The sequence below is a fragment of the Zootoca vivipara genome, chromosome 13 (genome assembly GCF_963506605.1).
Source record: "Zootoca vivipara chromosome 13, rZooViv1.1, whole genome shotgun sequence".
NCBI classification, from domain to species: domain Eukaryota; kingdom Metazoa; phylum Chordata; class Lepidosauria; order Squamata; family Lacertidae; genus Zootoca; species Zootoca vivipara.
The window spans coordinates 39367428-39378992 of record NC_083288.1 but is presented as its reverse complement, the minus strand read 5'-3'; the positions used below and the strand labels follow the sequence as shown (position 1 = coordinate 39378992).

Genomic DNA, 11565 nt, shown 5'->3' with positions numbered 1-11565 from the left:
TTCTTCCATGGCAGTTATCCGCACCCCTAACCCCCCCACCCCTAAGCCCTTATACCTCTAATATGTTTAGGACTAACACAGGAACACCAGATTTTTAGAAGACATCTGAAGGCAGCCCTGTTTAGGGAGGCTTTTAATGTTTAATAGTAAAATAAAAAAAATTCCTTCAGTAGCACCTTAAAGACCAACTAAGTTTTTATTTTGGTATGAGCTTTCGTGTGCATGCACACTTCTTCAGAATTCTTCAGGTTCTGAAGAAGTGTGCATGCACACGAAAGCTCATACCAAAATAAAAACTTAGTTGGTCTTTAAGGTGCTACTGAAGGAATTTTTTTTATTTTACTTCGATCCAGACCAACACGGCTACCTACCTGTAACCAATGTTTAATAGATTATTTTATTTCATTTTTCTGTTGGAAGCCGCCCAGAGTGGCTCACCCTAGAAATAGGGTTGTCAAATTTGCAGATGACACAACCGTGATCGGGCTCATCTCTGATAAGGAGGGTGAAACGGCTGACAGAGTGGTGCAGAGTTAATAACTTGCTCATAAATACAAAGAAAATTACTACAAAACACTAATTAAAACAATGCAATATGATACAATATAACAAGCAAAATAAGATGAGCTTGTGGTGGACTTTAGGAGACAGAAGAACGAGGCCCAGCCACTTTTGATCCAGCCACTTTTGATCGACGGAATCTGTGTGGAGAGGGTTTAGATTTCTAGGCATTGAGCTACAGGAGGATCTGTCCTGGAGTGTTAATACAAGGGGGCTTGTGAAGAAGGCGCAGCAGAGACTGTACTTTTTGAGAATTCTAAGGAAAAACCATATTCCACAAAAGCTGCTGCTTGCCTTCTATCACTGTGCCATACAGAGCGTGCTCACGTATGGTTTATGTGTGTGGTACGGAAGCTGTACTTCTCAGGATAGGACAGGGCTGTGCAGAATTATTAAAACAGCAGAGAGCATTATTGGCTGCTCACTCTCCACCTTAGAACACCTCCACCAGGTGCCATAGAAAAGCACTAGACATATCAAGAGATCCAATGCACCCTGATCACCATTTATTCAAGCTCCTGCCATCGGGATATAGAACAATGCAGGCAAGAATGAGCCATTTCAAGAACAGTTTCTTCCCTAGAGCGATTTTGGCCTTAAATGGAAAGTCGGGACTTTGAAGTCATCTTATTTTACTTGTTATATTGTATCATATTGCATTGTTTTAATTAGTGTTTTGTAGTAATTTTGGATTATGTGGAATATCCGAGCTTTATCTGAGTGGATGTGGTAACCGAGTAATTTCATTGTTCCCGCAAGGGAAGAATATTTAACAATGTCTCTAATTCAGCCGACTTGTTTTTTCCAGGAGATCAGAACTGTACTGTATAGGATGGGCCTGAACCCAGTTTGTGTTAGGGGTAAGAACACACACATCGCTGCCTGTCTTGGTTAGGGACCTGGAAGTAGGGGTCATAGAATTGTACAGAGTTGGAAGTAATCCTGAGGGTCACCTGGTGCAAAATGTATGAATCGCAACCCAAGCATCCGTGACAGATGGCTGTCCAACGTCTGTTTAAAAACCTCCAATGAAGGAGAGCCCGCCACCTCTTGTGGGAGTCTGTTCCACTGTCAAACAGCGTGGGTGGCAATGTGGTCTACTCTAAACCACTGAGCGTCTTGAGCTTGCCGATCAGAAGGTCGGCGGTTCGAATCACCACGAGGCAGTGAGCTCCTGTTGCTCGGTCCCAGCTCCTGCCAACCTAGCAGTTTGAAAGCATACCAGTGCAAATAGATAAAATAGGTACCACTGCAGCGGGAAGGCAAACAGCGTTTCCGTGCGCTCTGGTTTCCGTCACAGTGTTCCGTTTGTCCAGAAGCGGGTTAGTCATGCTGGTCGCATGACCCAAAAGCTGTCTGTGGACAAATGTCTGCTCAAATACAGCTGCAACATGTGGCTAATGAATATAGTAAACACATTATTATTAGTAGTAGTAGAATGTCATTCAAAATTTACAATTCATCAGCTTCAAAATAATATATATATTGGTCCATAACCAAGAAGCAGTCAACAAAATGAATTGCTGGCGAGGAACACCGCGACGCCTTTCAATGGATCATGTCCAAGACAGTAGATCCAGTTTGAATCAACTGTTTCGAAGAGGAATCTTCGTCAGCTGATGATGAAATTGAATACATTACATACAGTGAATGGCAACAAAAATAATACTGAGCAACCTGCATATTAAATAATGAATAAATAATAAATGAGGAATACATACCAAATAGTTTTAGATAGTCAAAACAAAATTTAAAAAAATCATCCCAGTAGCACATTAGAGACCAACAAAGTTTGTCATAGGTATGAGCTTTCGTGTGCATGCACACTTCTTCAGATACACGAAATATCATACCTATGACAAACTTTGTTGGTCTCTAAGGTGCTACTGGGAGGATTTTTTTATTTTGTTTTGACTGCATCAGACCAACACGGCTACCTACCTGTAACTAGTTTTAGATAAAATATCCATACAGGTAAATATAATACTTGTGGATCAGAGCTCACTAACCAGTCTAGCTAACTGATACTGATAAAAGAGATGAAAAGAACTTAAAAGGTTATCCACAGGTGCGGGAAAGAACAAATAATTAAGGACAATGTAAAAAATTTTTTAAAGGTATAGAGCCATGTGTTGCAGCTGTATTTGAGCAGATTATTCTGTATTGCAACACGGGTTTGTTTTTGTGGACATATGTCGGCTCACTCAGCCTGAAAGCGGGATGAATGCCGCAAGCCCATAGTCACCTTTGACTGGACATAACTGTCCAGGGGTCCTTTACCTTTTACTGTCTCTCCAGTCCAGGTGGATCACTTGTGAGGAGGCCCCTGTACCCCTAACAGAGCCATAATCCTAGGCTTTCCATATGTCAAAAAAGGCTCAGCAGCTTTGCAGGTGTTAGGAAATATGGCAACCCTATAAAATCCCCCATTTACTGGGAAGAGGGCTACACCACTAGTTAAATCACTCTGGGAATCGGTGTGCATTGCCCAAGAATTAACAAGAGCCAGATATCCTTAGGATTCAGTTCAACGTGTTTGTTTTCAAACTGCTAGTAAATGTGTTTAGGACAGTGGTCAAAGTTATGTAGTAGCATAACAATACCTACTTTTGAGTATAAATGCATGAAATTGTACTGGTAGCTTTATTCTTGTTTATTCTCTTACATTCATACGCCACCTTTCTTCTGCCCTAAAGTCCAAGATTGTATTATAGTACTATCCAGGCACTGACCAGATTTAGACCTGCTTAGCTTCTGCAAGGCATTTAAGCTATTTCATATATCGCATAATCATTAACATTTTTGTAGCCTCATGTGCCTTCAGAGCATACTCTGGGACCAGCCCAATAATAGACTTGAAGAAATCCAAGGATGCAGTTGCTGGCAGTTGCTTGCACAATGAGAACCCCCCCTGTCCTGAACTTCTCAGAACTGATCTCCAAGGAAATTCCTGGGTTGCCGAACCCCACTCCACCCAACCTTCTCACCCAATGAGGACACAGCAAACTTGGAATTAGGAAGGTCACATTTACTAAAATCCACCTGTAAGGCGCATATAACATCGCTCCACAAACATTCCTTCTCCATATCTTTTTTTTACATGTAATAAAATACTGAGTTGATGCAGCATGTTTTTGTTCCCAGTTTCATAAAAATTCACATTGTGTTGGTACATCTTAGGGAATATTGACAAGAACAGCCTGATTAATGGAATGACAACTAGGAATGACAACAAGGAGAGGCAAAGATGGCTCCTTGTACCACAGTGATTTGCATCAAAACTTGTGTATTCAAAACTTTATTTTAGTTCTTAACATTTATTGTTACTCTGCACCACTCCCATCAGCCCTGATCACTGGCCTTGCTGGCTGGGGCTGATGGATGTTTAAAGAAACGCCTCAAAGCAATTTACAAGATCATGTGCTATCATGACAAAAACCTAATTTCACCCTTTGTGCCCCTTCCTTATTCCTTTGAAAGGCGCTGGGAGGCGTGAGCAGGGAATGGTATTCACAATAGGGATTCACAGCTAGATTGGAGAATATTGTGCTACCTGGGCACTGGAAGGAAAGCCTGGAATCCAGGAAACCTGACAACCGCACCAAGGGGCTCGCCTTCAGAGCTGCTTTCTACCCAGAATACAAAACAAAATGACACCCCATAGAGCGGGATTAGCCAGTGTGGTGGACTACAACTCCCCGCACACCTGACTACTGGCGTAGGGTAGCCATTAAAGAGGACTGTCCTCTTTTTGAGGACTTCCCAGTCCAAGTCTGCTTTAAGATAAAGAACCATAAAAAGAAAGATGGGTAGCTTTGAAGTTGTCCGTCCAGTGTCAGCAGCACCTGGCAGGTAGGTGAGCAGGCAGCCTAGCCTGACTGCCATCCCCACCATGATATGTATTTTTATTTAAACTGTAGTAATTATTTCTAAATTTGCACCCATGCATATAAATCACTATACGCAAACTGATGTTCTCTTTTTCAGCACCGCTTACCTGGCCCCTCTACCCCTGTTGGTTGGGCTGATGGGAGCTGTGGAGCAAAACATCTGGAGAGCAACATGCCAGATATTCCTGCCCTAAAGGGTTCAGATTGCTACTCTTGCATCATCTCACACCCAAATGACTCAAGATGCTCACACTGGGCTGTGCCTATAACGGCCACCTTCTTCCTTGCCTGAACTGTGAAGTGCATAAATTTGGGGATTCAAAAGTGGACTTTTTAAAACCCCAAAAGGCCTGGCAAGGACCTCTTGAGCTTCCACTCTTACCAGCACAAAAGAGTGAGTGGTTCTGAAAGAAATTTGGAGAGAATGAATGGGTCTATCCATCTACTCTGTGATTCAGTCCCCCCACATGTCAATCACCCATTGTCACAATGAAGTCAGGTGATCCCATTCGGTATAGCAATGGGCCCAGAATCCCCAATTATCAGCTGATCATCAGGTTTCCCTAGCACAGTGCTGAGCAAGCCCCAACATTCATTGCAGCTTGCAAAGTGTTATACAATGATACCTTGGTTCTCGAATGCCTTGGTACTCAAACAACGTGGAACCCAAACACTGCAAACCCAGAAGTTAAGTGTTCCGGTTTGCAAACTTTTTTCAGAAGCTGAAAGTGCTCCGTTTTGAGTGCCACACTTCCGATTTGAGTGCCATGCTTCGGTTTTGAGTGTTACACTTCCGATTGGAGTGCTACGCTTCCGTTTTGAGTGTTACGCTGAGGTCTGTCTGCTTTTGCTATTTATTTTATTTTGCGTTTTTCTTTTTGCGGCTCTTTTTGTTTTGTTTTTGTGACTGTGTGGAACCCAGTTCAGCTACTGATTGATTGATTGATTGTGTGACTGCAGTACACTGTTTATTGCTTTCATTTTAGGGATCAATGGTCATGTTAGATAGAAAAATTCATGTTAAATTGCCGTTTTAGGGGTTGTTTTTAATTGTCTGGAACAGATTAATCCATTTTGCATTACTTTCTATGGGAAAGCGTGCCTTGGTTTTGGAACGCTTTGGTTTTGGAATGGACTTCCGGAACGGATTAAGTTTGAGAACCAAGGTGCCACTGCACAGATGCTGCCTCCAATCAAGCGACAGGGAGCCCTTGCATGGCCCAGCTGCATCTTTACCTGCCCCAAGCCTGACAGCAGGTACATGGCGGGTGGGTGTGGCTTTGCCAAAAGAGCAGGGTGAACCAAATGGGGAGGCCTGGCAGGCCTAGTTAGAACCACTGCGTTGTGTTAGGATATATGTTGAAAACTGTTCCCTGCCCCACCCCAAAGGCCTGAACAACAGAACCAGGTTCCCCCCTTGCCTTCCAAGGTTGCACAGCAGCTCTGACTGTGAGACCCCTGCTTATGGCTGCAGGTTATTCTTGCCTTTGCACGGTGTCCTGGTTGGAGCATAGTGAGTGCTTGGGAAAATACATGGTATGGCTTTGTCTGTAGGAGTCCCCTGGCAATAGGGAGGTGGATTTCTGGTGCCCTGAAAGGGTCTTGCCTTCTGCCTTCCCTTGAGGCCTCATCGCCCTTCCAGGTCTTCCACGACGAATGGGATATTGGCCTTCAGTGCCTCATACAGCATATCCTTGCACCGGAGGTTCCAGCTTGGCACAAGCTTGTAGAGCTCTCGCATCTTCTCTGGGTTAGTTTCCTTGGCAGTGATTTTTTGGTATTGCTCATTAGTGAGGACAGAGCCATACAATTTATCCAGCACCGGTTCCACTGGGGTGGTCCGTTGGATTAGGGCCTCCCTGTGCCGCTCAATGAAGTGCACGTTGGAAGAGTTTCGAAGCAGCGGCCCTGCCAGGAAAGAGAGAAAGAATGGAACTCTTGCTACACGTTCACATTGCAGGCTTAAAACTGGTTGCCCAACTCATTCCCTCCTCCCCCACGCCCTGGGAATTGTAGTTCCATGAAGGGGTGCAATTGCTAACAGAGCATTCCTAGTAGCTCATCTGCCTACAGTTCCCAGAATTCTTTGGGCAAAGCCATAACTGTTGAAGAAGTATAAAGCTGAAAATCAGTAAGTGAGAGCAGGTGCAAGGGAGCCAACGCTGGGGCCAGCCCTATCATTGGGGAGAGTGAGGCGTCATCGTAATTTGGAGTATCATGAAATGGCAGCAAATTGCCAAGCAATTAATTATTTACTACTGTATTTCACATTTACAGCCAGGGAAGGGGAGCGATGCTTGTGGGATTTCCTGTGTCAGTTGCCAACACAACAGCATTTTACTGGTCCCTCAACCTGGATTTTTTTTACTGTGCTATTGTTTTTATGAGCCTGTTTCATTTTATTCTAATTGTTTTTGAATTGTTTTTCTGTATTTGGCTTTTAAGTTTTGAGAACTGCTTAAAAGCCAGTTTAGGCCTTAAGCAGTATATCAACCAATAAATAATGACAGCAACTTGACCCGCCTTGACGACACTATGACTCGAGAGGCATTGGTGCAAGGCACAGGGGTCTGAACTGAACTGCAAATATCAGAGAGACAATAGAGAAAAAAATGCATTTGTAAAGGTGCAAAACAAGCAAATGTGATCACAGAAGGAAAAGTATGGGGTATCCTAGATTCATGTCAGAATTCTCAAAAGGTTCCATACCCAAGTGTGGGAGCCAGAGAAGCCAGGAAGAGGCACAATAGAAAAGAGAGAAATTTGTATAGAGCAAAGGTTCTTCCATCCATCCTATTTTTTACCTTAAATTTGTGGAACTGGATGGATGGGAGAGGCTTTTGGAGCCAATTTCCACATGCAATTACTTCAGGTTCACAACAACTTGTGGCCTATTAGATCTTAAAACGTTACAATTAAATCAAGCTGTCAATGTAAACCTTTTTTTAGAGTTCAAGTAAACAGGAAACAAAAGAATATTTTGTAAGGATTTTTGTGTGTGTCTTTTATTATTGGCTAATGTTATCAAAGGCCAGCTATTTCTCAGAGCAGATTTAGAGTTGTCTGGGCCTCATTTAATGGGCTCCATTAAACCAGGACTGGCAAACACCAAAACTGATGGAAGATGTGTTGGTTGCTGTTGTTGGTAATGGAGGGTGGGGAGGAAGCGTAGAGCTATAAGTCCTGTCCATAATGATCCAAGCAAGTACAAAGGGACAAAGTTCAACCTGTATTTTTCAGCACTGCAAATCAGCAGTCTGGTCATTGACTGTATTTTATTGCTGCTGCCACCTGGTGAACCTGTCAGCTTCAAGAGTACATACACCTTTCTCAAAGAGGACATAAACAGCCCTCCATTTCCCCCATTCATGATTGCATCAAAGGCCCAACCACGGCATAACTAGAGGGGAAACTTAAACATGTCACTTTCTATGGCGTCTTTTGCGTTTTTAATTCCTAATACGGAGCACGGAGGCGAGGAGAATCTATTGGGCAGATCTGCCCCCATGGATTACACATGAGTGGACACAGTTTAGAAGGAGTGAATTTAGTTTGCTCTCATGAGTACTGCTTACTCTTGGCCCCTGACAGTGGTGCAAGGGGACATAAAAAACCTGGGTGCAAATTTTGGCCCTCTTAAAGAAAAAGATCTTAAATAGCTTTCCATTAAAAATATTTTAAAGAAGTGAAGCTGAACACATTTTCTCCATCCTTTCTCTAACTATGCATGTTTTTTCATGTCATCGGAATTATTCCATGGAATTGTTCCCTCGTTTCTTGGTGACACTGATGTGCTTGTGCCCCGCCCTGTGCCAACAAGTATAAACTGGCAAAGTTCAATCCATATTTTTCAGAGCTGCCTATCAGCAGTTTGGTTCTTCCTTTTTATTGCTGCTGCAACCTCTCTGGCATGAGCTGAGAAGCAGCCTTGCATTTCTAAAGCAAATCAGGAAATGAAATAATGGCTTTAAGGTTGAAATGTCTCATAGTGGGAAATTGCTCACTTAAACCTGAGCAAGTCCGGGAGTTCGTTGCAGTACTAAGTTTAGCCCTCGTGGGGCAGAATATAAGTAAAGAATGAGTTAAGAAGAACAAGGCAGTTTCTAAAGTCCATAGATGGAAATATCGTTATGAAATACACGAAAGCGAAAGCAACAGCAACTGAACGGAGGCATTTCCAGGAAAGCAGAAAAAAAGCCACGAATGCATTTTAAAAAAGTCTTCAAGCTTGGTGCATGACAGTCCTTGCTTACAAAAGATTTATTATTTTCTATCTTATTCTCTCTGTAATGTAATTCTCAGTTACTTCAAGGCAAATAAAACTGTTCTGCAGATGAGCGATCAGAGAGTTACTATTTCATTTTGAAATCCTCTCTCATCGCAGTTTATTCTCCTTGTTTGACTTCACGCAGTTACAAAGCGAGAGGGAGAGAAGCGAAAAGGGCAAGTTACGCGGCGAGAAGAGGCTTTTAAGTGGAAGGGCCCACACTCCCCAATTTTGCTTAAGTATGTGTGGCAAAAGCGCCCATGAACCTCAGCGAGCTTTACCGCCTCTTCCCACCTCCGGAAGATCTCCTCTGGCTGCAGCAGCAGCAGCTGCAAACCCGCCGAACTCGGGACTAGGCGAAAGTTTGGCTCCCCTCCAGACCCACCTTCGCGATCCTTAGGATCGGGCGCCGCTCTCCCTCCCCAGCCGCTCCTTACTGTTCCCGGTGGCGGCCCGTAGCTCCTCGGCGCGGTCCTTGCAGTTAATGGCTTCCAGCACCTCGGCGGTCAACTGCACGGCGTACTCCTCGGTGTAGTAGCTGATCAGAAGATCTTTCAGGTCCAGCGCATCCGCCTTCTGCAGCTTCCCTCGGGGGATGTTGTCGTAGCCATTGCGCACGGGGAATTCGTTCAGCTTGACCTTCAGCTTCTTCAGCTCGCTCTCCTCCAAGTTCTCCAAGCTGTCCAGCAGGCAGTCCCGGGCGCTCTTCGCCATGGCGCGCCTTCAGAGCCACCACCAAGAAATCAACCTCGCTTCGCGGAAGCTGCAAAATTGAAAGCGGGCATAGTGCCTGATACAAAGCCCGGGCTGGGTTGGCCGCCGGGGAGAGGGGGGGGGGAGATTTCGGACTCCGATTGGTGCAGCAGGAGGAGAGAGGCGTGACCTGAGTGAAAGTTACAATGCATGCATAGTTACAATGCACTCTCCCGCTCTTTCCTCTGTCCTTTTTCTCAGCGCGCTGGGCGGAGACGGACTTTACCATTACTGTACAGTATAATGGTGCTGGAGGAGACTCTTGAGAGTCCCATGGACTGCAAGAAGATCAAACCTATCCATTCTGAAGGAAATCAGCCCTGAATGCTCACTGTAAGGACAGATCGTGAAGCTGAGGCTCCAATACTTTGGCCACCTCATGAGAAGAGAAGAATCCTTGGAAAAGACCCTGATGTTGGGAAAGATTGAGGGCACTAGGAGAAGGGGACGACAGAGGACGAGATAGTTGGACAGTGTTCTCGAAGCTACGAACATGAGTTTGACCAAACTGCGGGGGGCAGTGCAAGACAGGAGTGCCTGGCGTGCTATGGTCCATGGGGTCACGAAGAGTCGGACACGACTAAACGACTAAACGACAACAACATAAGCTTTTGCACGATCACGCGCTTGCAAAAGGCTTCCAGGCACCAAGTTGTTGCAGGCCTACCCTCCAACATTTCTCTGATGAAAATAGGGGAATAACAACAACAACTTGGTATATGAAGAAGTGTGCATGCACACGAAAGCTCATACCAATGACAAACTTAGTTGGTCTCTAAGGTGCTGCTGGAAGGAATTTTTTTATTTTGTAACAACAACATTATTTATGCCCCATCCATCTGACTCTGTTTCCCCAGCCACTCTGAGCGGCTTCCAACATATATAAAAATAATAATAAAACATTAACCTTTTTTAAAAAAAACCTATGCAAGGCTGCCTTTAGATTCCTTAGTTATATCTCCTTGGCTAGGGGGTCGCAAAACTCCATACCCTCCAATATTTCTCCGATGAAAATAGGGACATCCTAAGGAAAACCGGGACCTTCCAAGATCAAATCAGTAACCTGTAAATCCGGAACTGTCCTTTGAAAATAGGGACACTTGGGTCTGCAGCACACAGCTTTTGCAGGAGTGAAATTCTGTGGCACTGTAAACCACAGAGCCTAGGGCTTGCCGATTAGAAGGTCGGCAGTTTGATTCCCCGTGACGGGGTGAGCTCCCATTGTTCGGTCCCAGCTCCTGCCCACCTAGCAGTTCGAAAGCACGTCAAAGTGCAAGTAGATAAATAGGTACCGCTCCAGTGGGAAGGTAAACGGCGTTTCCATGCACTGCTGTGGTTCGCCAGAAGCGGCTTAGTCATGCTGGCCACATTATCCGGAAGCTGTCTGCCGGCTCCCTCAGCCTATAGAATGAGATGAGTGCTGCAACCCCAGAGTCGTCCACGACTGGACCTAATAGTCAGGGGTACCTTTACCTTTAGGGCTGGGGGAACTTGGGGGAACGGCAGTGGCGAAGCTGCACGCTCCGACACCGGGGGCAGAGACAGGGCAGTCTCGAGCAGGTCCAGCGCCCTGGCAGGGAGGGGTGGAGATTGCTCCGCCGCCCCCGCCCTTGCAGGGCGCAGCATGGCTTCTGCGCGGCTTTGCCGCGCAGTGCCCTACCTGCCAGCCCGGTGCCCCACACCACCGGGACTCTACCTAGAGCCGGTCCTGGGCAGAGAGCAGGTGGGAGCGTGGCTAGCGCGTGTCCTGGGGGGCGTGACGCATGCCCCAGTGGCGTGGCACACCGCCCACAGGGGTGTGGCATGTGTCCCGGGGGCATGACACGCCGCCTGGGAGGGTGTGGCGCACATCCTGGGGGCATGGGGTGCTGCCCGTTGGGGTGTGGTGTGTGTCTTGCGGGGTGTGTGTGTCTTGCGCAGTGGGGGTTTGCACAGCCTGTGTCCTGGGGTGGCCGTAATGGTACCCCCTCCCCGATGGTTCAAGGGGTGGTGTGCTCCCCATTCCCCTTCCTCTGCCAGTGGGGGACGGAGCAGGTTTGTAAGAAATAAAGAGGAAAGCCATGCGAACAGCCAGGCACTTGTCTGTTCTTGTAA

The 11565-nt window shown here is 45.8% G+C and overlaps 1 protein-coding gene across 1 annotated transcript; it reads right to left on the bottom strand.

Moving 5' to 3' along the window:
* Window positions 1–2108: 2108 nt before the first annotated feature.
* Window positions 2109–9529, bottom strand: LOC118095381 (apoptosis-associated speck-like protein containing a CARD). The gene is made up of 2 exons (XM_035136601.2): window positions 9156–9529; window positions 2109–6359 (listed from the first exon to the last, which is right to left on the bottom strand). Exons 1-2 carry the CDS (start codon window positions 9430–9432, stop codon window positions 6079–6081), a joined length of 558 nt encoding a protein of 185 aa, XP_034992492.2. The 5' UTR covers window positions 9433–9529; the 3' UTR covers window positions 2109–6078.
* Window positions 9530–11565: the final 2036 nt, after the last annotated feature.

Bases quoted from the DNA above. Each gene is read 5' to 3' on its own strand.
- LOC118095381 (XM_035136601.2), bottom strand. From the start codon at position 9,432: ATGGCGAAGAGCGCCCGGGACTGCCTGCTGGACAGCTTGGAGAACTTG. The intron at 6,360-9,155 runs GTAAGGAGCGGC...CTTTCCTGGCAG, and splicing joins ACGGGCCGCCACCGGGAACA to GGCCGCTGCTTCGAAACTCT.